General features: G+C 39.0%; 2 protein-coding genes across 2 annotated transcripts in view; one reads left to right on the forward strand and one right to left on the reverse strand.

The window, feature by feature from the left end:
* itga3b (integrin, alpha 3b) overlaps positions 1 to 18,302 on the forward strand; it is a gene marked incomplete at its 5' end in the record, with an annotated part of 18,972 nt that extends 670 nt beyond the window's left edge. The window contains 23 exon segments of the mRNA XM_014032128.1: positions 1,293 to 1,375; positions 2,497 to 2,746; positions 3,264 to 3,362; positions 3,496 to 3,706; positions 3,801 to 3,994; positions 6,622 to 6,710; positions 6,796 to 6,932; positions 7,096 to 7,182; positions 7,273 to 7,340; positions 7,505 to 7,644; positions 7,755 to 7,901; positions 7,988 to 8,085; positions 8,278 to 8,446; positions 8,702 to 8,770; positions 8,847 to 8,926; positions 9,052 to 9,129; positions 9,630 to 9,732; positions 10,001 to 10,174; positions 11,168 to 11,302; positions 14,165 to 14,278; positions 16,127 to 16,225; positions 16,306 to 16,431; positions 17,814 to 18,302. Of these exon segments, the coding sequence (XP_013887582.1) occupies positions 1,293 to 1,375; positions 2,497 to 2,746; positions 3,264 to 3,362; positions 3,496 to 3,706; positions 3,801 to 3,994; positions 6,622 to 6,710; positions 6,796 to 6,932; positions 7,096 to 7,182; positions 7,273 to 7,340; positions 7,505 to 7,644; positions 7,755 to 7,901; positions 7,988 to 8,085; positions 8,278 to 8,446; positions 8,702 to 8,770; positions 8,847 to 8,926; positions 9,052 to 9,129; positions 9,630 to 9,732; positions 10,001 to 10,174; positions 11,168 to 11,302; positions 14,165 to 14,278; positions 16,127 to 16,225; positions 16,306 to 16,431; positions 17,814 to 17,981 (2,918 nt within the window).
* Positions 18,303 to 19,917: 1,615 nt separating this feature from the next.
* On the reverse strand, positions 19,918 to 24,020 carry LOC106535188 (angiotensin-converting enzyme; the record flags this gene model as incomplete). Its single annotated transcript, XM_014032129.1, is given in 7 exon segments — positions 19,918 to 21,309; positions 22,174 to 22,373; positions 22,468 to 22,590; positions 22,939 to 23,037; positions 23,135 to 23,279; positions 23,387 to 23,610; positions 23,848 to 24,020. Coding segments are annotated over 7 exon segments (1,152 nt in total), but the record flags the coding sequence as incomplete, so codon positions are not given.
* Positions 24,021 to 24,418: the final 398 nt, after the last annotated feature.

The following is a 24,418-nucleotide window of genomic DNA, read 5'->3' on the forward strand; positions in this document are numbered from 1 at the left end:
CTTTCTTTCTTTCTTTCTTTCTTTCTTTCTTTCTTTCTTTCTTTCTTTCTTTCTTTCTTTCTTTCTTTCTTTCTTTCTTTCTTTCTTTCTTTTTTTGGGGGGTGGACCGGCTTTGGGTGGTCGTAGAATGCTTGCGGGTCAACATAAAAAACAAGATGTTTACAAGAATTTTACAACTAGTATTTTATAACTTAAAAGCTGCTGTAAGGTTATTAGTATTAGCTCAGAATATGTGTTGGGAAGCACACTCAGCTTCTGCCACATTAAATCTTAGATCAATATTTGGAAAATTAACAGTGTTAGTGCCACTCTTGGGTTTGAATGAATGAATGAATTTTTTTTTATTWGGACAGTGTGCAATTAAAACATAAACATAAAAACATTTGATGCATTGCACCAGATTTAGCCTAAGGCTAATTTACATCTGTAGTCCCTCCAGACAATAAAAATGAAACAACATCCAACAGTAATAGAAATAAGAAAAGAAAATAACAGAAAAATAAAGATAATACAAAATAAAAGGCCAGATGGCTGTGGTGGACATTTTGTTCTGACTTCATTGGACAAAGTTTTCTTACAAAAAGATCTTGATTTGTCAGCACTCAGAGTCAATGTTAAGTAGGACTCTCAAGTACTACTACACCAAATTTTAGCATTACTAAAATTGACAGAGTTATGACTATTTTTATGTATTTTAAGGTTGATTGGCTATGATGGCCATCTTGAATTGGGTTGACTCTAAAAGATAATCAGTTAGTACATTCAATGATTACTTTTTAAGAAAGTAAAGCTGGGTATTTTGGCTTCCTCCYGCARCCAAAAACATGACTGTCAGGCTAATTGGTAACTCTAAATTGTCTTTATGTGTGAATGAGAGAGTGAATAGTTGTCTCTAGTRTGTGGCCCTGTGTTGGACTCACAACCTGTCCAGGATGTACCCCGCCCCTCACAYAGTGACTGCTGGATATGGGCACCAGTGACCCTGAGTGGAAGAAGTGGGTATAGATATTGGATGAATACTTTSTAWGAGTTTAATTCAAAACTGTCTAGTGGTTCATAAGATATTTTGCTGACAAACAGRGTTGACTCCAGCTGCTGATGTTACAGTTTTAAACAAAGATTATATACAMTGTGTAGCACMGCTACTACCACATCAAATTTGAAGCCAAAGGTTATAACTGTGTGTTTTAGCTTTWCATCTGAGTTTTATTAAAATCTGTCCACTGGTTCATATTCTACTAACACAACAGACACTTTCCTGTTAACACCTGGTTCATTTGTTCCATTCACAGCGAGTTCATCAGAAATAGTGGAAGGCATGTGGTTGGGTGTGACAGTGGCCAGTCAGAGGGGCCAGCCAGACGGACGTGTCTTGGTGAGACAACATCCTGTTCCAGTCCGTTAATCAGTGCCAGCTCACGTAACACACTGTTGACTGCATAGCAACATTAAATTAATACCAGTCAGGTGATATGGTTACAATGTCTGCAATTCTTTAGTGTCATGAATGACAAATTCGATACCTTTTTTCATTTAATTGTAGCCCTGTGCAAACATGTGATTTTATTTTAATTATTTTTCAAACAAAAGCTGAAGTTCTGATGTTGCAAAACACTTTACAATGAAATCCATTTCTTCAAGAGTGTAATTCATAAAGCAACAACATTTTGCACAGGCTCACTGGTTGCTTTTGAACATTTTAAAGAGGCAATATTATGTGTTTCTCATGCATATTTTTAAATACTATACCACAATAAAGTATCTATGTCACATTTAATTGTTATTAAAATGCTGTTTTTATGTTTAAATAGAAAATAAACTTTTCTTCTCATCACTTCCTCGTCTAAACGCCTTGAAATTGGCCTCCGTCTCTTTAAGAACCTCCTTCCGCTTCTGTCCCGTCCATCTCAGCGCGGGTGGGGGGGCTATGATGCRGTTTACTTGGCATCTGAAAATACATTTCCTCAAAGGTATTTTGAATCTGAAAAGAGCTTCACTGAGTGAGAAGGAGCTCAGCAGACAGTTTCAGTTTCACCAGTTGTTTGCTTTGTTACTGCTGAGAGCCTGCAGGAGTCATGGGCGGGGTGTGTGGGGCGGGGAGTTGTGCTCCTTGATAAGGAAGCTCAGCTTGGAGGCACAGCCCAGAGGCGGAGATGGTCCCAAAAGGCGGTTCTAGTCCCCACCTGTCATTTTTGCTCCCCTGCCTGCTGCGGCAGGACGGTACAGGATTTCTCAAACATGCATGAATGAGTCAAAGCAACACTCTGGGCATGTTTTTGATGAGAGAATAACATAACATGATATAAAACTCAAAAAAGTTGATTTTACATGATACAACCCCTTTAAACTGTGTAATTATAATACTGTATTTTTAATAACTAATTTAGATATTTTTTGTACACTAGCAAAGACTTTAGTTTCAGTAAACATTTGAATCATGTAGGTAGAGAAACTACTTAGTTTAGACCCATACTCTTTTTTTTTTCTGGTGATCAGGCATGTGGGCACCGGTACGTGAAGATCCCCCAAGGAGGCACGGAGGAGCAGAGGCGCATGATCGGAAAGTGCTTCGTAAGGAGTAATGACCTGACCTTTGACATCAATGATGACTGGCAAACTGATAGTTATGAGGTTTGCAATCCCAATAATGACATGGAGGGGGAGGGATTATGCAACATGGGCATCTCAGCTGGCCTGACGGACACAGACGTCTACATCGGTGCTACGGGTAGCTACAGGTGGCGAGGTGGGAGCCAAGATGTTGACTTATTCATCAATTAACTCATTAATCTTTCTTTAATTAAGGCCGAATCTCAAATTACCCCTTCCCTCTACCCCTTAGTGCTAACTTTGTGTTTTATGGTTTCAWACTAATGGGTGGGGATGTCCCAATTCTGTTTCTGTGGTGTAGTGGGAGGGAGGAAAGGGAATAGCTATCTGGCACAATTTCAGCAAAAGGTTATGAGTTCTGCTACCAAAACAATGAAATTAAAAAAAACCATCTCACAAATGTCAATATTATCCTACTATTTTCTGCATTAAAATCCAAGAAATACATTTAAAGTATTTTGCAATCGGCTTTTGCAGTGCTTTTGACACTTGGAGTTTATCAGAGATTTAGAAGCACCCTAGAGTAAATTTTCACAGATAAGGGGTAAGTGTAGAAAGGGAACACAGTGGGATTCGGCCTTAGTCTCACACAGGGACAGAATCATGTTAAAGAAACTGATTTTAAAATGTTGTGTTCCTGCTTTGCTTCACAGGAAATGTTCATGTGACCTGGAGGAATCCAGATCCATTGTACTCCTGGGACTCTAATCACAAAACGTTTGGAGATTTAAAAAACCGAGACAGTTACATAGGTGAATATTAGCTCATTTTTATACTACATTGTAACCCTTGCATTCATGTTTTGTAAAACAAAGTTTGATTTGAGCTGTGATGACGTTAATCTTACATAATGAGAATTGATTGTAAAATATTTCTTTTCCACAGGTTATTCCACTCTCGAAGAGCAGAAGCTGCTGAGCCAAAGCGACTACACCGTGCTGACAGGGGCTCCCAGAGACAAATCTATAGGCTCTGTGTTATTCGGAACAAAAACTGAAAATCAAAATGTTTTGAATCCTGTAAAAATTATCTCTGGTGAGCAAGTGGGCTCGTACTTTGGGAACTGCCTGGCTGTCACTGACCTCAACAATGATGAGTGCGTTCATACACAGATAAAGTGATTTTATGAAATTTGTTTATTTTTAAGTATATTTAAACCTAATACTGAATGTACTTTCTGACTATACCAGCTGGAATGACCTGATTGTGGGCGCCCCTTTTTACTTCAACCGCAGTAAGGATCAGGAAGGAGCCGTGTATATTTTCATGAATGAAAATGGATCCTTCCAAGATAAAGCCACCATGGTGCTGAAGGGTCCATCTTCTTCTGCGTTTGGCTTTGCGGTCGCTGCCATCGGGGATGTCAACCAGGATGGATTCCAAGGTGTGACTCTAAACATAAGATTTGTTTTAAACCAGGGGCGGTTCTAGTGGAGGGGCCACAGGGGGCATTGGCCCCATCTGAGATTTGAAGTGCCCCTGTCCTGTCACTCACCTGTCCTTTGCCCAAGAGTGGCTGCAGTTCCACTACCAAACAGTAGTGGCGCTAATGAGTCAAAKAGGAAAGTCCAGCATGAAGCAAGCTGACACAAGTCTTTTTTTATTTTAATAATCCTGTAGAAAAAGTATTTTAACTGACAACGATGGCTGGATTTTCTCACATCTTGTGTGTTTGAGAGTATTTTATTTATGTACRGTAAAAAGGCACGTAAAATTGATAAGGAGAATTTGCTGTTCGAGTTTTTACTAAAACTGGGGATTTGTGTGCAAGCATGTTGAACAAATACTTGGCCCCTCTATGGCACCGTATGCAGAAAAATCCTAGATCCACCACTGTTTTAAACTTAAAAGTGATGCCGAAAGTCCAACAGTTCACTCAACTCCTGACCAACTGATGCATTCATCAGCTTCTCAACACTATTAGTATATTATTTTTTTATTTTTTTATTTAACGTTATTTTACCAGGCAAGTCCCATTGAGATCTCAGATGTCTTTTTCAAGGGAGGCCTGGGCCTGAAGGCAACCTATTTTACATGTTTTGGTGGGTGGGGGAAACCGGAGTACCGGGAGAAAACCCACGCAAGCTCAAGGAGAACATGCAAACTCCACACAGAAAGACCCCAGGTCCGAACCGGGGATCAAACCCTTTACATATTCAGTATATTCATAGTCTATGTTCAGCACACACATTTGTATAGTCTACCAAACATTGTTCGATTATGAAAACAGCAACGAACCTAACAAAGGGGCAAAAGTGTAGATGTGTAAAGTGTAAAGCTTGAASGTTGTTGTTTTGGAGATTTAAGTTATGAGTAAAAAGAAATATAATGGTCCCTTGTTTGCCTTCTTTGCCTAGCCTGTTTGGACTTCTGCCCTTGTCAAAAATACTCAGCTTTATGACTGATGTCATGTCTGATGAATGCAGAAAACTAATTTCTCCATTCTGGATTATTACAGTGCATTTACACATTTACTTAACATGACTATGATGACAAACTATAATGTTTGCCAGTGACTTAATAAGAGCAGATGGAAGTGAGTCTGGAGAGGTGTATGCAAGCTTTAGGGAGCAGAGGATTAAAACCCAGTAAAAACAATACAGAATCCACCTGTGGGAATGCAAGGTAGTTGTAAAGATGAAGGACAGTGGGATATATTGTTCAAAGGATGTTAGATATGAAGCTGAGGTAGGAGGAACATCACAAAGAAGGTTCATGGTTGTAGTCAATTGCAGACAGTTGGCGTGACAAAGAAGCATGTTAGGAGGACGGTGAGATAGAAGCAGATGACGTGCCGTGGCACCTAGCCTGGCCCTTGCCTTCCTACGCAGCTCCGCTCAATTCTAGTTTCGCTTCTCTGCTCCGTCTGGGACTTCTCCCATATAGAATGATTTTGCTGGCAGATTTTTAGCCGGGCCAATCAGAGAACAGAACGTCGATTTTCTGTGCTCTGTCTGCTTGTAGTTTATTTTACCTGGGCCAATCAGCAAACAGAAGGCGGAGTTTTGAATGACGTCAATGTTCTGCGCAGTGTCTGCTAGTTAGTTTAGCATACGGCAGTGGAGGAAGTGAATGAAGCCAGTCTGTGTTGATAAGGCTTCCAAATTAAAATAAATWTGTCTGACAAAGCAGCAGCTCTCATTTACAGTCATCACGTTCGGCTTGGTACTTTTCTCCTCTCATTAGGGTTGTTTACAGTGTTCACGATTTCCGGTTAGCTTCTTAGCTTAGCCTCCTTCACAACGACATACACACACACTTCAGCAGAGGTCACGCCTCTTGCAAGAAATCGCTTCTCAACAGCAGCGAGTCCAGACCCTCTGTACGAAGCAAAGTGAAGGACAAGGGTCTGGTTTTTACCAGGCTACGTGGCACCCTCTAAAGCAGGGGTGTCAAACTCATTTTCACCGAGGGCCACATGAGAGTTATGGTGGCCCTCGAAGGGCCACTTGTAATGAACTTTAACGTTTCATGTTTAACTTTGACTAAGCACTGTTTTAACACGTCCTTTTTTAAATCCTGATAAGAACTAAGTGTACGACTGACTAAATCTCAAATAAATACAGAAATATTATTAAAAGTAAAACTAATAAAGTTTTACTCACTGATGAGTTTCAAGTGAGCATCTAATATGCGTTATGGCAGATTTAGTTTATGGTTAATGCTGACTTTAAAGCAGCTTATTTTCAAATATTAATACTGTGCCATCAACTAAATTGCTCAGGTACTTAAAGCCAACAGCTCAGGGGCAGGACAATTATTATCTTTCATCTTTTAAAAATTATTTTGTTGCATTTAATCATAAATTTAAAGTTTATCATTGATGTAAGAAACAATTTTCATGTTGTATTTTTTTTTGGGGGGGGGGTACCCCCTGCCTGGCCACATGGCCTTGAGTTTGACACGTGCTCTAAAGTAGGCAGCTGAAAGAAGACAGTAAAGTTTTCTGTTCATTTTCAACAGCTTGCTTGAGGAACCTCAAGATATTTCTCTGTTCTGTTCTGTCTGCAGATTTTGCGGTGGGGGCACCATTCTACAAAACAGGAATGGTCTACATTTGGTCAGGAAGTAAAACAGGAATTTCACAGGTGCCCAGTCAGGTAACAGCAATCAGGAATTCGGTAATAGTTTGATTTTTAGCTGAAGTGCTGTTAGGAAACAGTGAGTAACTGCTGCCATCTACAGGTGATTGAGGGAAGGTCAGTCGGTAGTGGACTGTTCCAGACCTTCGGCTACTCCATCAGTGGAGGGATAGATATGGATGACAGCGGCTACCCTGATATCCTAGTTGGCTCACTGGATGACCATATAGCCCTTCTGAGGTAAGAAAAAAAAGTTATTTTGTTGTGAAAACAAAACCACTTTTTTTGCACATTGTTTTGATTGACAACTTAGGTTTTTTTTTAATTAAGTGTCCTTTACTGCATTATTCAGCTGCTGAGCGTCCCAGTTTAAAACAGTAAATGTGTACATTTTTATCCTCAGAGCCCGGCCCATCATTCACTTAACTAAAACCTTCACTGCTGAGCCCAAGATTGTAGATCCCAATCTGTGTCTTCCAAGTAATCCATGGTAAAAGTGTCTCGCAATTTGTCTAAATCCGAAATCGGTCTCCTCAGTTTTGTTTGAACAGATTATCTGACCTGTCTTTGCACTTTGCAGCATCACAGTCACCCTGTGCATGTCCTTCACTCTAAGCAATGGCAACAAAGACTTCAAGAAAAATATCAGTAAGCTGTTTTATACATGTCATGTGCAGATTATTACTTTTATCTTTCCAATAAAAATGGTTGCTCACAGATCCTAATGTGAATTCTTCATTTTGTCAGAATGAAATTATATTAAACACATAAATTGCTGTGATTTTTTAATTTTTTGTTCTCTTGTTGGGAAGCTGTGGACTACACTGTGGAGGCTGACATGGAGAGAAGAAGCCACCGTGTTCGTTTTGAAGATGGTACTGATACATATTCTGGGTCGATGACCCTACCGTCTTCCAAATCCTTCTGTCATTATCTAAAGCTGAATGTGTTGGTAAGGTTTACATCCGAATCTTTCATCAGTTACCCGCTGTCAAAAGCTTCTGTTACCCAGAAGCCATGCAGTGATTTAGACTTAAATGGCATTCTTGGACAAATTAACAGACACCTGTGAGGGATAAACTGGAACCGGTGGTGTTCTCCGTCAACTTGTCTCTACAAACGCAAACAGCTAAAAGCAGACGCTCCCTGCAGAACCTGGACAATTTCCCAATTCTGAGCCAGGATCAGAAACTCACCCAGAGAGCAGAGGTACGGTGCGCTGTAAACATTTCCTTTAAACAATCTGGAGGGCTTTGATCAGCGTCGTATGATGGACTTTGTTTCACGTCACGCAGATAAACTTTCAGAAGGAGTGTGGCACGGACAACAAATGCTCCAGTAACCTGCAAATGACGGCCCAGTTTGCTGACAACAAGGGAAATCCTTACCCCAGGTGAAATTTCACACATCTACGACACGTTCTCTCATCTTCTCCACCACTTTTTATTTTGCAACAAGCAGGAAAATAGTTTAAGCCACTAAAACAGAGCCTAAGTGCCAGTGCGTACTTTTGCACGACTCTCTTGCAGTGGCAATATAAACAATAAGCTGATAGTTGCATTTATAAAACATTACCTGTGTTTAGGAAGAACAACATTCAAGTGCTCCAGTTCAACAGCAGTGTAAGACGAATAAGCGTGTCGGTGGATGTGACCAACCTTCCTTCTCCAGGGAGGGTGGCGGAGGACGCCCACCAAACGATGCTCAACATCTCCTTCTCTGATGCCTTGAAATACGCTTCGGTTAAGAAAGACGTATGTCCACTAGAGGGCAGCAGATGACTGCAAACTCTTCATGAATTAATATTATTAATGGGGTTTTTTAAAGCTATAACTCAGAAATGCACAATATTTTATCCTCTTAGTTATAGAGTTGTAAAGATCGTGACTTAAATGGTAGAAAAAGAGTTTGTTAGCTGATTTTTGAAGACATTTTAAGGCACTAAACCAAACAAAGGCAAACTGATTGGTTGKTTTTTTTTTTTCTTTTCGTGTGATTTTGGTGTGCAGGGCATAGAATGCAGATTTGATTATACAGTCATTTGTGAGTTGGGGAATCCACTGAAAGCCAACGAAAAGGTAAACCTGCAGCCGATTTTGACTTTATTACCTCATCTGAATGGTTTGCAGTGTAACCGCCTTTGCTCTCTGTTAGGTGTCTTTGCTGATCGTGTTTGAGACTTCCGGCATTGACCTGTACACAAAGGAGATAGAGGCTCAACTGATGTTGTCAACGTAAGTGCTTATTGCTGTTTATTGTATTTTGTTTTTTAGCAGCTGCCTAATTTTGGCTCAGAGCTTTAATTGTTGTCATATAAATAAATATGCTGGCAGTTTGATAATGGCATTGGTTTCTCCAGTGTCAGTGAGCAGAGTGACCTGAGGCCTGTGTCGCTGACCATGCTGATTGAAAGCACCATTTTTCCCAGCTTTACCATGTGAGTCCCCACAGCTTGTCATTGTACTGTACATACCGCCCATAATAAAGCAGAAAATCTTCATAAAAGGAAAAAGCCTTGCATTTCTAGAAGGAAGGCKTATTGCCTGGGCTTAGGTTTTTAAGCAAAGATCTTGTGTAATGTGAGATGCTTGGAGTATGTGTTGTAGATGATGCTCAGCTACAGTAACACCAAATTTGAGCTAAATACTGGATAATTGGCTGAATTATAGTTAATTTTGTGCTTGCTAAAGCTTCTTACTTATGATAATCATTTTGAATTGAATTGACTCCAAAAGTYAATCAGTACTAGATACACGCACGTGCTGAAAGTAAGACATGTACAATCCTTATTGCTTTTTTTGCTTTTGGTGGTGAACGATAACTGAAGTGTTGCRTCATACGTATTATCTTCCTCCTTGTTTTAGCTTATTTTAATTCTTTTCATTCACAGCTCATGAATCATAAGAAAAATCATGTCTAACTCATGCCTTATTTCAGTAAAAATCCAATACAGCAAACCAAATTTGGCGGGACAGTGATGGGCGAGTTCGCTATGCAGAACACCGGTGACGTGGGAAGTCTGGTGGAGTTCACTTTCAACGTGAGTCACTTCCAGAACTGTATATTTAATCTAAATGTTTGTGTGCCGCTCACCCACATTTTCCTCATCCACACCCTGTCTTTGAACCCAAAAAAGTTTAATATCATGTGGGATTTTCAGCTGAGCCCTGTCCTGTGGTGTAAGCACATCCAGGGGTGGATCAKGCAGCTTAAGAGTCGCTTTTTAAAAGCATATTATAACTGAAATAAACACACTGGATTTTCTTAGTTTATCCTTTTTTTAAAATCCTGACTACTTTTGTCACCAGGTGGACACAAGCCAGCCACTGGGAGACATGGGGACTCTTGCTGTGGAGTTTCAGTGGCCCTATGAGGTTGCCAATGGCAAGTGGCTGCTGTACCTGACAAAGATCGTTGTCACAGGAGAATCAGAAATGGAATGTAATCCTGCTGGAAAAGTCGTCAATGAACGCAACCTAACTGTAAGGTTCTTTTTTCTTTTGGTCAAATTACTTCATTTTACTCTTTACGTGATTCACGATTACCGGTAGTTGTAACATTTTAACTGCAAAATATAGTCTGTAAAAATACTGTAGGATGTTTAGTTTAGTAAATTTTTAAAAATATAAATAACACGGATGGACCCATTTTATTTACACACAAAGCATTCTGGGTAAATGATGATGTCGACGAGGTCGTTCGCAAGGCTGCGAGCGAGCTATATCCACCCTGAGGGTTAATCTTGGACAATATCTGATGATCGACTCTTTTAAATGAAACCAGAGAGCGTTGACAGAGAGGAGAAGGTAGAAATGACAGCCTGTAATTGAAAATATAGATGGAGGACAACAGAGCTGCTTCATGGAATATTGTCAGATATTGCAACCTGGATTGCAGCCATTTAGATGGGTTKTTAGCTGTTTTATGACCACTTTTTCTGAATACTTTTGGCAGAGARTATGATTGATGATATAGTGCCTTTGTGTTCAAAAATAGTCTTAAACCAAAATCTGACTCTTAATAAAATCTGACTACTTTAAGAGCACAGGTTATAGGTTTTAATTTAACTGTATTTATATCAAACACAGCATGATGAACCCAACTGACACGGCCTGGAGCTTTCCAGGCTCCGTAATTCCTCCTGACGTCAGTGTGAACTGCAGTAGTCTGAGCAGCATGATTAATCATCAGTGGTTAAGTGGTGTTAAAATGGTCTCAATGCCAAACCACTGTTCAGAAATACACTTAGAACAAATAAAAAATAAAACGACTGTCACCACCTACCAACCTCAGAAAGCTTGAAATAGCAACACATTGTGTGCAGCCTACATATAGGCAGTAGAAATGTCACTGCTATTCTGAGAAGAGTTGGGTAATGTCTTTATCAAAACCAGTAATTACCAATAGTGCTCTGATGTCATGTCTCTGTCTTCCTCCTCCTTTCATTTTCCCGTCTATGCCTCACATCCTTCCAGTTGTCAGAAAACAAATCTAAACGTACCAAACGGCAGACTAGAGATGACGATGCAGAAGAAACAATCCAGCATCGTACTGTTGAGCCACAGGCAGCAATCACACTACTTGCTCCACGCAAAAAGGCCTTCCTATTGGTAAGTAATATGCCCGGAGTGAACGCTTCACATTTACTCTTTTCTATTCAACAGCTACGCACAAAAACATCTAAATCTCATAAAAACAATAARCAGGATGTTTGTGATAGATTGTTACGTTTAAGGAAAGACTAGAATACGAAGTAAAAACTTATTTAAAGCAACACAGAACCATTGATGTCTTTTCCAAAGCTAATAAAAGCAGCTTTAATGCACCTCTTGTGTGCAGATTTATGCAGAACAAAACCCACAACAAAAGAAACGTAATATTTTGCTCAGAAGACTTGGACTGCCATGAACACCATTTTTGTGACCATGAAATACAAATGTACAGTTTTGTATTTAAATGTATGAACAGTTTGAAATGAGAACTTGGACATCATTTTTTGCTATTTAAAGGAACAGTCAAGGCCTTTCAGATGGGCTGCTTTAAACAGACAGAAGCTAAAACAGCATTCATTTAGAAAATGACAAGAAGTGGGTACATTTCCATGAGGATTATATAGGTGGCTGTGGTAGCTTGGTGGTCAGTGCTGCGGTCTTGTACGGTAATCCCGAGGCTGCATATTCCAGTCCAGATAATCTCAGGAAGGAAATCTGTCTTTCTTGCGAGTTTGCATACGTGTGGCGACCCCTAAAAAAAGAGACAAGCCGAAAGAACAACAACATGGGATAGTGTTTGACCAGTTTGTCATTACATCACATCACAATCAACAGACTTGTTTTTTTAAATGACACAAACAGTTTTAAAGGCCTAGCAAGGCTATTTTGTACTGGATTAACTTCAATAATCCAATAATTTCTTAGTGTTTCATTAAAATCAATCCAGGCGTTGATGATTCATTTTGCAGAGAAACAAGGTTAACAGATTTTAAATGTGGAATTTTAGATTTCAMTTTTAGCTCAGTATCTGTAAAACTGACTGATTTATTACCACTTTTTGCAATATTAGAATTGAAATAAAAAAAGGATGTGCTGTCACACTTCCAAAACAGTGAATGCTTAAAGTGGTTTTATTATCCTTTCATGTTTGGAAGCTCAACGGTGTGGAATATAAAATTTCCCTGTCACATACTCTCTAGTTTCAAACTTCCCTTAGACATTGATATATTTAACCTTATTAGGAAATCTTAGTCATCCACTTGTCAGCTTGATCCCATCCCCACTAATCTCTCAAATTAGTTGTAGTCATTCTAATACTAAAAAATAAAATAAAATAAAAAAATAAAAMATGGGTGCAGACCCCAATAATCTCAGCAACCTTTGTCCAGTCCCTAATCTCCATTTCCAAAATTCTTAAAAATGCATTTGCAGCTCAGGTTCATGATCACCTCATTGTCAATCATCTTTATGAACAGTTCCCATCTAGTTWTCATCTGTCTCATAGCACTGAAACATCTCTTGTAAAAATTACCAATGACCTCATGGTAGCTGATTCTGGACTTCTTTTAATTCTTATCCCCCTCGATCTGAGTGCGGCATTTGATACAGTTTCCTACACCATCCTCATTGACAGACTAGCATCCATGGGAATTTCTGACACATCACTGAATTGGTTTAAATCTTATCTATCTGGTCGTAGTTGGTCGTAGTTCATTCATCTCAAAACATTATTTTCCAAACCTTCCTCCCTTTTTTCAGGTGTACACCAAGGCTCTGTCCTTGGACCCTTTCTATTTATCATCTACATCCTCCCTCTTGGCTACATATTCCATAAACATAACATACAATTTCATTGCCATGCAGATGACACCCAACTCTACCTTTCCGCTAAAACCAACTCATCTCTTCCTTCTATCTGCCTCTCTAACTACCTTCAGGAAATCAGGTCTTGGTTCTCCAATAACTTTCTTAAACTTAGCAGTGACAAAACCRAATTCTTACCTGTTGGCACCAATCCACCCTCTCCAAGACTAAAAAGGTTTCCATTTACTTTTACAACTTGCTAGTTTCTCCCTTTTCTGGGTGTCATCCTTGACAGTACCTTATCCTTCCACTCTCATCTCAAGAAAGTCACTGTCAGCTTACTTCCACCTATGTAACATCTCTCGCCTGCGTCCATCCCTTACACCCAACAATACATCCCTTCTGGTTCACACTGTAGTCACATATCACCTTGATTACTGTAATTCACTTCTATTTTTGGTTTACCATACAAACTCTTCCATAAACTCAAAGTTGTTTAAAACTCTACCACTTGTATTTGTTATATAACACCAGTCCTACAGCAACTAAACTGGCTACCCATTAAATATTGCATCATTTACAAGATCCTGCTTCTTTCATTTAAGGCAATTAACAACCTTGCTCCTCCACATATTTCCTCACTTCTCCATGCCTACCCATACCCCCGTAATCTTATCTCCACTTCCTCCCAATTTATTGTTCCTTCTGCTCTCCTGACCACTATGGGGTCAAGAGCCTTTAGCCACTCAGCCCCCCCCCCCCCCCCCCCCCCCCCCACCTTTGGAACTCTCTTTTCCATTACCACCTTCAAATCCCAGCTCAAAACTTATCTGTTCAGGAAAAGCATAGACACTCCAACCATAAATCTTTGTAACTACCATTAATCTCACATTATCTCAAAAACCATTTTTTATTATTCATTGTTGGAGCTTATTTCTTTGCACTATATTATTTTTAATTTATTTGATCGTTTTTGTTGAGTTTACTGTTCTATTATGATTTTATTATTGACCTCTTGTAAGGTGACCTTAGGAGTTTTGAAAGGTACCTATAAATAAAATGCATTATTATTAAATCCTCAGATATTCATCAGTCGAAAGCTAAATCATGTTATCATCCATGTTTTTCAATTGAGTTAAGATGTATTATTATTATTTTGTTTAATCTGTCTTGAAGGATTGCTCCAAATCAACAGCAAACTGTGTGACATTTACATGTCCCCTGCTCAACATGTCCACTTCAGCCAAGATCTATGTCCAGTCCCGGCTGTGGAACAGTACAATGCTGGAGGTCAGCTCACCAGCTACACTCACACAATACACACAACTCACAGTGGCATACACAACTTCTCTACACTCTCTAACAAGAACAAAGTACTCTGATGGAGTGGTGGACATAAAATTTGATTAATGGACTGAACTTATGTAGTACCAAAGCACTTTACCCTCCAGACATTCACACACATGGTGGTAAGCTACATTGTAGCCATAGCTGCCTTAGGGCAGACTGACAGAGGCAAGGCTGCCATGCACCAGCATCACCAGGCCCTTTGACCACCACCAACAGGCAAGGCAGGCGAAGTGTCTTGCCCAAGGACACAATGGCTGAGATGGACAAAGTGAGGGTTTGAACCAACAACCCACCGGTTAAAGGATTAACATCCTAGGGATGTCCCAATCAGATACTCAGTATCAGTGTCGGTGGCAGATATTGCCATTTTTTGAAAAGTGGGTAAGACGCGCACAAGTATGCAACCATGTCCACAGTGTGGGAACACTTTTCAATGGAAAACGATGCTGAAACTGCATCTTGCAAAATCTGCAAACTGGATGTTTCTCGCGGTGGGAACAGCAGGGCTAGCTTTAATACTACCAACCTCGTCACTTGAAAGAAATAAAGCTATCGGATCGGTATCGGAAAGAATAATCATTAAAAAAATCGGATCGTATCAGGAGCCAAAAAATCTGGATCGGGACATCCCTATCCCTACCTCCTGTCACTACTGTCGCCCCATACAACTAGGCTGCATATTTAGAAAGGCTGTGTGACTGTATTCCAATGATTCCAAAATCAGATCAAATGGGTGATGGAGATGACAGTCAGTAGGGTGTGACATGTTGACTTGGGTACAAGTGTAACTGAATGCCAGTATCAGGAAACCTGGGTCTGGGTAAAGGCTGATTTATACTTCCATTCTCATGTCTTGCATGACCAAAATTGCAWAACTTCCATCTTTTATCTCACGTTGACACCCCATTGTGTACATTGCCCCGAGTCAGAACTCTGTCTTACTTCTGTCGACTTATGCACCTCACAGTGTTTGTTTGGTCACAACTTTGTGGGCGTGTTTGCGTGTTATTTTGCAGAAAATGGTCTGCTCCCAGTAGTCAGTTGTTAAATTGGTAAGGTGGAACGTGACTGACATTCATGTCTTTATTTTCCATTTCTGCAGTTTCCTCTGACTTCTCATCCAACAACATGAGCTTTTCTTCAAACATCTGATAGATCATCGAGTAAAACTATCAATCCTGCTGTCAATGTTGTTTACATGCTTAGCTTTGCGTGTAATGTATGCTACACTGGGAGTTCAGTGGAAGGAATTATAATGATTTATCCCAAACATCTTCTACGTTAATATAGTAAGAAAAAGTTGTCCGAAATGAAATAATCACTGATCTGATATCTCACATCTTGTGGAAGTATAAACCAGGCTTTAGAGTTTATTGGAGTGGAGTTGGAGTGATACTGACACAGGATAGCATTGTCTCTGTCTAAGTCCCCTGAATCTGTCTTACCCCTCTGCTCCCCTAGCCATCAGTAAGTAGTATGGTGCATCTCTCAGGCAGCTGCCTGGTAACGCAAGTCGCTCCACTGGTGCCCTCTTAAGCCCTCTGGTACCTGWTCTAGATGTGTCAGCTCCTTGCAAATCAAGGTATTTACAGACACATCACTAGTCTACATGTGGACCAAACTTCACTTTGATCAGACCAATCTTAATCTGCGTTTGGTTTTTATCTATTATGATTGGTAGRTGCTGAACAACACACTACAGACATACATTTTGTTGCTGTTACTTAGCATAAAATGTAAATCTGAGCTTTCTAATGGTGTTTCAATGTTTTCTGTTCACACTTGCAGGACTATTCCAATGCTCTAAGAGTTACAGTCACAGGTCAAGCCACACTGAAGCTCATCACAGATAAACCAACCATCAAGATGGACAATCAGACCCTTGGTGTATGTGACTGTAATGGCAAGACTGATTTCATCTGTAATAACAGTGATTTAATGGAATTTTCTCCATGTTTCTGGTATAGTTCACAGTAGAAATAGAACCAGAAGAGGAAGTGGAGATACCATATGAGCTTCCCCTGTGGATCATCATATCTGCAGCTGTAGCAGGAATCATGCTACTAGGAATCATAATTTTGATCATGTGGAAGGTGAGACCGCACCGCTCTGATTACATGCTGAGAAATATTTCGGCTGACATGTTTCTACATGGTCTCGTAGCAACTGTCCACTCCGGATGACGTTCATTTGACTGATTTTAATATCTCCATTTTGAGTCTAACCTTACATCCCACCCCCCRATGTACCCTCTTATTCTTCGTCCTCCTCCACCCCCCTAGTGTGGCTTCTTCCAGAGGGCTAGCAGGAGGGAAATGTATGAAGCCAAGGCCCAGAAAGCTGAGATGAAGATCCAGCCCTCTGAGACAGAGAGGCTAACAGAGGACTACTAAGGCTCCCGTGTGTTTCCTGTCAGCACACATCAMTGGGGATTTGGGGTAAATTAAAATCCTAACCAGCTTGGGGCGGGACTCAGCTTAACATTTTGTTTTCTGTCTCCTCAGCTGCTTCTGATTAATCTGACTAACATTTCTTCTGAATTTCTTTCAGGCAAATACTGTACATTGTGCCTCTTATACTTCCTGTCCTACAACTCCTGTATGAATAAAAGTAAAAACTGAATGCAATGATTTGCAACTCTTAAAAAATACTTTTTTTATTCCCAATAGAACAAAGTAAGCATGTTAAATGTGCCAACTCAGAAATAGTACTAGATTCAGGAAAAATAAGTTACTTTTGAATTTGACAAAAATGCGACATTTTTCACAAAAACTCCAGCAACTGGTGTCCTGAATTCCAGATGTTTACAGAATGTTGCTAAAGAATGTAGACGAAAACACGGTCCTGTTCCAATGTTTTTAAGAGGTGTTGCTGCCATAAAATTGAAAATGACATTTTTTCCTAATAATGGTTCAGTTTCTGTTTAAACATTTATATGGTTTCTACAGTGTGAGTCAAAAGCCTCAGGACACACTTTTATTTCAGAAAGGAAATGTAAAACGACATATCTAATTAGACCAGGAAGTGATGGCTGAGGGGGCCTATCTTTTAGGCTACGTCAAGAACATGGTTGCCATATTAGATCAAGGGCAAGTTTTTCCAAAGATAGTCCCTGTTACCCATTTCTTGTGGTATTCAGATATTTCATTTTCCCTTTTCTTTCTGAAATAAAAGGAGTGTTTTGACTCACCCTGTATGTTTCTTTGGGATAGGGTTATGAGGTGTTTAAATCACTGCATTCTGTTCTTGTTTATAATTTGTACAATATCCCAATTTTCTTTTTAAATCAAAGTTGTATTTCTCTCTTTTTAATCTTTTTTATTCCCACTCTGCTCATTGTGTTGTCATGGATCTTACTATAGTCTGACTTGATTTTTCACAGCTTTTTAACCCTAAATCTCCTCTGTTATGAACACCATTCCTCCTCGTGCTCCTGCTTTCCATATAGTCAACTTATACTTTGTTTCCCCGCCAGCTTGGATTCTTCAAGCGATCCATCTACTACCGGATAATGCCAAAGTACCGCGGGGTGAAAATTCGCAGGGATGAGCGTTATCAGTTCAATCTGGGATTTCAGCCCGAGGAGCCACAGAAAAAGTACTGGATTACCAGCTGGACAGAGATGCAGCGTTGCTACTACTGATGCCTTTGCTTTGAACCCTGAACCACTCACTGCCACAGGGGCCAAACAAAGAACACTGGACCCTCACTGAGCCACAAGGACACTGCAGGGCACATGGACCAACTGCAGAGTCGGCTTTTATTTTGTTAGTGCATTTCCTCATCTTTTTCTGTGCAATATACTGAACAATTGAGAGATTGTAATTTTTATTTTATTTTTTTTTTTTTTTTACTATTTTGTTGGTTGCATTGTTGTACATTGGAACCTTAGGTTGCATTTGAATTGTTTTGTTTTAGGTGTTAATGTATTTTTACGTATAAATTCAATTTTTAAAAAAAATTTCCAATCAAAATCCGTTCTCTTGGATTTAGTCCACAATGTCTGTTCTGATAGGTGAATTTTTACTTTCCTTTCTGCTCAGTCCATCAGCCCTACTTTATTGCTTTTAAACTATTAACAAAAAAGGTAAAATGTCTGCTTTGTCCTGTTCAAATCTGAATCTGGCAGGATTTGGTTTATGGGCACTGCAGTGGGGGGTGCTCTTGCTCTTTTGGCTTCAACTCCACGACTACATTCCTGTCTTAAGTTTGTTTACGGAGTACCATTTCACAACAAATGTCATCTCAGGGCATTGTGCAGAAACAGTCACATACATTATAAAATGCCAGTTAGTAAAATTTGTCTAAGGAATTGCATCAAATTTTCAGTTTGTTGCAACGATCTCCATCCCAAACAGCACACTGGCAAGTCGACAGTGGAAAGGAACACTTCCTTTTAACAAGAAGAAACCTCCAGGTTCAGGATGGGCAGCAATCTTCCTTGACCAGCTAGGGTTAGAGAGGACCAGTGGTGGGCAGCACTAATCTAAAAATTAGTTCCTCTAGCCCTAAAACACTGACTCAAATATTTAGGTGCCATAATTCCAAAGCACTAACATGCTGAAAGTTTTAGCAAAAGCTAATTCTAAAGCACTAAAATAACCCAGTCAACCCATGAACATTCTTCAACAGACAACATGAGTCACATGCTGCTCTCTTAAGCCTTATCACTGACATTCCACAGCCGTATTTGGGTTCATATATTGTCAATATATTGTCACCTGGTGGATAAGTGACACATGAACAAAATCTGCATCAGCTTTCACCCTCAGCTGTTAACATTAACGTTGATCAATAACATTTATAGACCTCAGTTAGTGCTTCTAAATTTAGCAAGTGCTAATCCACTAATAAATTTTAAAATTAGCAAAAGCCCTAAATCACTAATCAGGAAATTAGTTCCCCTATTAGTGCTTCAGGGGAACTGTGCCCACTGGAGAGGACCAACTCAGTTTTTAAACATATTGCGTTTCTGTGATTTTCAAAGCATTACTGGATTTTTTTTTTCCCTTTAATGTTTCTGGTTTCAAAAATCTGTTGCTTATCTTTGTATCAAACATTGAGTCATTTCCACAGCAGGGGTCATCTAACGACTGCCTCTTGTTTGTGTTTTGAATTAGTCATGAAAGTATGCTTCATTTTATTTATTACACCATCTTGAGCTAATGGATTTAATGAAACCCCATTTTGTGAGAAAATATTATGTGGAGTCAAAAAAACTGGAGTAAATATATCTTTATATGAAATGATCCTGAATAAATGGGTATGAAATGTATGAAAGTTAATWTGACTATGTGAATAAAAGCTTGCATTTGTAATTTATGCTTTTAACAAGACAGGTAGTCAAAAAAGCAACTCTGAGGTTGACCTGCAGCACTGAAGACAGACTGAACAGAGGATAACAGTGATTTATTTGAACCAAGTATTGTGTTACAGCTGCAGTCCCTGTTACCCGATCACCTCGAAGGGACTGGCTTCTGAGGCCTCACTCACTTTTTATAGGGGGGGCAGAAACAACGACACATTGTGATGGGTTTAACTGTATCCTGTGCAACTTTGGTGTAATTAAAACAGAAAGGCAGAATTCAACGTCTTTATTACACAGAATTCAACAAAAATCAGTTTAAAAAAAGCTTATGCAATGCACAACTTTACAWTTATTTCACACATACACATTTATTCCCTTAACATTTAAATATTATAAATAAATTTACAAAACTGGCATGTTTCTTTGCATAGGCAAACAATAATTTTAGTCTTAACAGTATTTAAAACTGCAAAAAAGAGGCAGACTCATAAAAGTCAATCCACATCAAGAAAATATAACTTTTGTTCTTTTTTTCTGTTGAAATCTGAATCTATAGCTCAGTTACATATTTATTTTATCAAAAACCTGTGGGAATTTTGTTTAAAATGACACTTTTACAGCAATGTTTATCTTTGTTGGTCAAGTTTAGGAGTTTTATTAAAGTTTGTAATGTTTAAATCTAATATTTTGCTTATATGATCAAATGGGTACAAGACTTCCATCAGGTCAGTGTTTTTTTATCTGTTGTTTTCTTGAGTTTTAGTACTGAAATCATGGGTGTAAACAGTGCACTAAATACCAAGTGAATAGTTATATTATTTAGTTGTTTTTAAAGAATATTCTTCTGAGGGTTTATGTTGAGCTTAAATACCAAACGTTTTGTCTTGACAAAATTGACCTTGCTCCAGGAGTAAAATGTCAAACTGAACTTTTTTTTTTCATCTATTTTTTTGGCCAAGTGGTCAAAACATTTAACATCATAAAAATCAATGATAGCTTGGTCAACTAACCAAGCTTATTGAACACATTTTTTACATAATCAATATGTGGATAATGGAGTTACACAACATTTTCAGCTATAACACAGCATTGCCATCAAATTTTCCCCATTTAAAAACAAGTAGTTTACCAAGATATTTCAGTATAAAAGGCATTTTATAGAGGTTTCATTAAAACTGTAATACCTCATTGTCTTTTTTAATTGCACTGATTTACATAATATTTAACATATTATAGAATTTCTTCACCATAAAGACTCACATTTCATAAGTCAAAACAGTCAAAATAAAAAAGTRAAAGTGGAAAAGAAAAACTAAGAAAACTGATCAAACTGATTTAGAAAAGTCAAAACAGCTACTATATCAAGATTTTATGAAGTACATGAAATGTTTTTCTTTTTTGTTCACATTGAGGTTGGTTTTGTGCCAACTGCAGTAAGGCAGGACAGACTTTTTCCTTTTATCCAGCACTTACATCTAGTCTTTTTGCCTGAGTTCCAATGTAGATGAGGACCTTTCAGGCTTTTTTGACTTCCTGTACTTGTAGGCAAGTAGGATGGTGGCTACCAAGAGGACCAGACCAATGACCAACAGGATCCACTGGCCAGCTATGGCAGATGAACTTTCCACACTCATTCCCAGGAAGTCCACTTTCTTAGTTTCATCTGTAGGATGTGGAAGAGACACAGTAAGAGAGTGTCGTAAAAAGCGCTATATAAGACTGATGCATTATTAATCATTATCATCATCATCATCATTATTATCATTATTGTTATTATTATTATTATTATTATTATTATTATTATTGCAAATGCTTCAGTTATGATACTTGTCTTCAGAAAGTTATCATAGTGTGTTGCAAATACACATGACTGTGTGCATTTTATGTGTAACATCTATTTGCTAACAATAATTAGCTTGTATCATAAAAAGGAACAAACAAAAGAAGAGGAAAAGTTTTATCTCCACTTTATCTACAAAGTATAAATAGAACAAAAATGTGGTACAGACTAGTGTGATCTCTATAAATCTCATTGTTTTTGTAAACATTTCTCATATTGGGGAAAACAAGGTGTAGCCTTTTACTTATTTTCACCATAGCTTTAAAACTCTTTTCTTTCTACCAACAGATGGTGCTTTTTGACACCATCTGTTAGACGTCTGCACCTCATTATGTTTAGCTTTGGCTCTCCATGCAGAAAATTCAGCTACAAAACTCTTATTAATTCCTGTATCTATGCTCTTTTTTAGCCGCTCTAATACTCATGCAGTCTTAATCCCCATATCTCTTTCTAGCTCTAGTGCAAATATTTCAGTCTAATCTTCATACAGCCTTTCAGCAGGAACTCATCAGTAAATCAAGAGTGGCTGGTTGATTTCACAATAAGCTAAAGCAGAAGACGAAAACCAGATGAATCTGGGAAGAAGTTCCACAGCATTTAGCTTTGAACAACCTTGAGCTTCCTCCAAATGCATGCTCACGTCTGTGATTATAACAAAGTGTGTGAGTGCAYGTCGGGCATACGCACATGTTTGGTTGGACGTGTAAGGTTTCCAGYCGTATTCGGGCCACCCACGAACATCATTGTTCTTATTGTTTTCCGTCTCCAGCCAGTCAATGAGAGGTTTGAAATAGTCCATGAGGGGCTGGGCGTTCATTTTGGACTGACCGGTGATCAGTGCCATGGCTTCAGGCCAAGGCTTGCTGTTACCAAGCTCCATCAAATTGCTGCAAATAGCAACACAAATCAAGGTCAGGGGAGACAAGTTTATTAAAATCACTAATGGATTTTCAGCATAGTTTTTTTTTTGTGCATACTAACCCCAGCAGCTTCCCGGCTGCTTGAGATTGGTAGATATCACATGTGTGCAGAGGTCCAACATGATTAGCAGCATCACAAAGAGCCTTGTGGAACTGAAACTGGATAACAAAACTAACAAAATACCTGAAAACAATAAAAAGACATACTTTATGGTCTGTGATTTCAGTGGGAAATTAATGTAATAACACATTGTAAGAGTTACAACTAGAAAGTTTCAAAAGAAGTCTTGAACTACAGCAATGCATCTGCTGTCCAAAATTCCCACATTTCCCCCCTCATTTTGTCTCTGTTTTACATTTTGAACATTATTGTAACAAGGGTTTGTCTAGGCTTATGCATAGTCCCCCTTAATAATTTTAAGCCACGTGTCATCAGGAAAGAACACAACATGTGTGCTCTCATCACGTTTATCTTATCAGTGCTTCACTTCTAACGTTGTCTAATTTGTTTTGCAAAGTCAGGCAGTTTTACCTGACGTAGGGCACGTTTGCGGGGATGTGGAACTTTGCGCCTGGGTCAAAGTCATCCTCAGTGCGAGTTACAGGAGGACACAGTCCCTGGTACTTTAATCTGTAATCGACAATAATCATTCAGTTTAATTACATTTATCAAACATTTACACATTATACCACCTGACTCTAAAGTCTATGTTGTTGGTGAACTTTACCTCAGGTTCCACCACTCTTTATTGTACTCGGTGTGTGGAATGCGTCCATCAAAAACCTTCCACCTCCACTGATCCATCAGGAAGCCAAAAGGCAGGAAAGCAATCTTGTCGAGGGCCATGCTCATCAAAAAGTTGATATCGCTTTCTATACGAAAGCCAGAAATGAGGAAAATATTGAGTGATTGTCCATTAGAATCTCATATCTTTTTCTTTTTCTCTATTTTTTTATAAAACTCTGTGATTCTTATTCACCATAGTTGCTCTCAACTTTGTCCAGGAGGCCGATGCTCTGCAGATGTTTTGGCGTGGACACCGACAGGGCAAGAACGTCACCAATGGCTTCGTGGAAGCCTGGGTTGGCTCCGTCTCGGAAGGACACCGGTCGGTTTTTGTACTGCAAGAAGTACTGAACGTGGCCCATCTCATGGTGCACCGTGATCAGGTCATCCATGGTCACCACTGTGCACTGTTTTATCCTGGACACACAAGCAAAGGCTGAATTACAGTTACTACTATAGGAAGACTGCATTTTACATTAACTGGACAACTGAAAATAAATGATGTTCAGACTGGGAATGGTTAATAATTAGTACCAAAGGCCTTCGATTAAATCTGTGTAATGTTAGAATCTTCTCGTCCCAGACATGGCATACTGTACATTCTGTAGGTAACAGCTGAGCTAGAGGTCCAGTAAAAATGCAATGAAGTTCAACCTGAAGTCTTTCCGGTTATAGAAGTCCCACGCAGAAGCATGACACACAACCTGCCGTCCATCACTCGGCTTCACCAGCATGGATTTGTCCCAAAACTCTTTGGGCATTGACAGCAGACCCAGAGAAGTGAAAAATCTATCGGACTCTTGAAACATCCTGGTAGCATTCCAACCCTGGAAGAAAACATGCATTTATGTTGACAGTTTTGCTAGAATTTTGATGCAGATCTCCAAGGGTATAACATACTTGTTTGTTGTGCACACTGTAACACAATAATTTGTTCACATTATGCATTTGTTTTGTTTGAAATGAGAAAGAAATGTGAAATGAACATTGTTTAAGGTGTAATTACAACTCATGCCACAAGTTGGTGTATGATTCTGAGAGTCATGTTGGAGATGTCAACAGCTCAGCTCTGCAATATAGCAGCTAGGCAAAGGGAAAGCATTCCAGCGGCCTGTCTCGTCATTTTCTCTGTATTTTCACAGGTATGGAGGTAAATTTGTGTTTTTATTATTCAATCAAACAAAAAGCATCTTCAATCAAAAAAAATAATTTCAAACAAAAAAAA

This window comes from Austrofundulus limnaeus, unplaced genomic scaffold, assembly GCF_001266775.1.
Source record: "Austrofundulus limnaeus strain Quisiro unplaced genomic scaffold, Austrofundulus_limnaeus-1.0 Scaffold1381, whole genome shotgun sequence".
Classification (NCBI taxonomy): domain Eukaryota; kingdom Metazoa; phylum Chordata; class Actinopteri; order Cyprinodontiformes; family Rivulidae; genus Austrofundulus; species Austrofundulus limnaeus.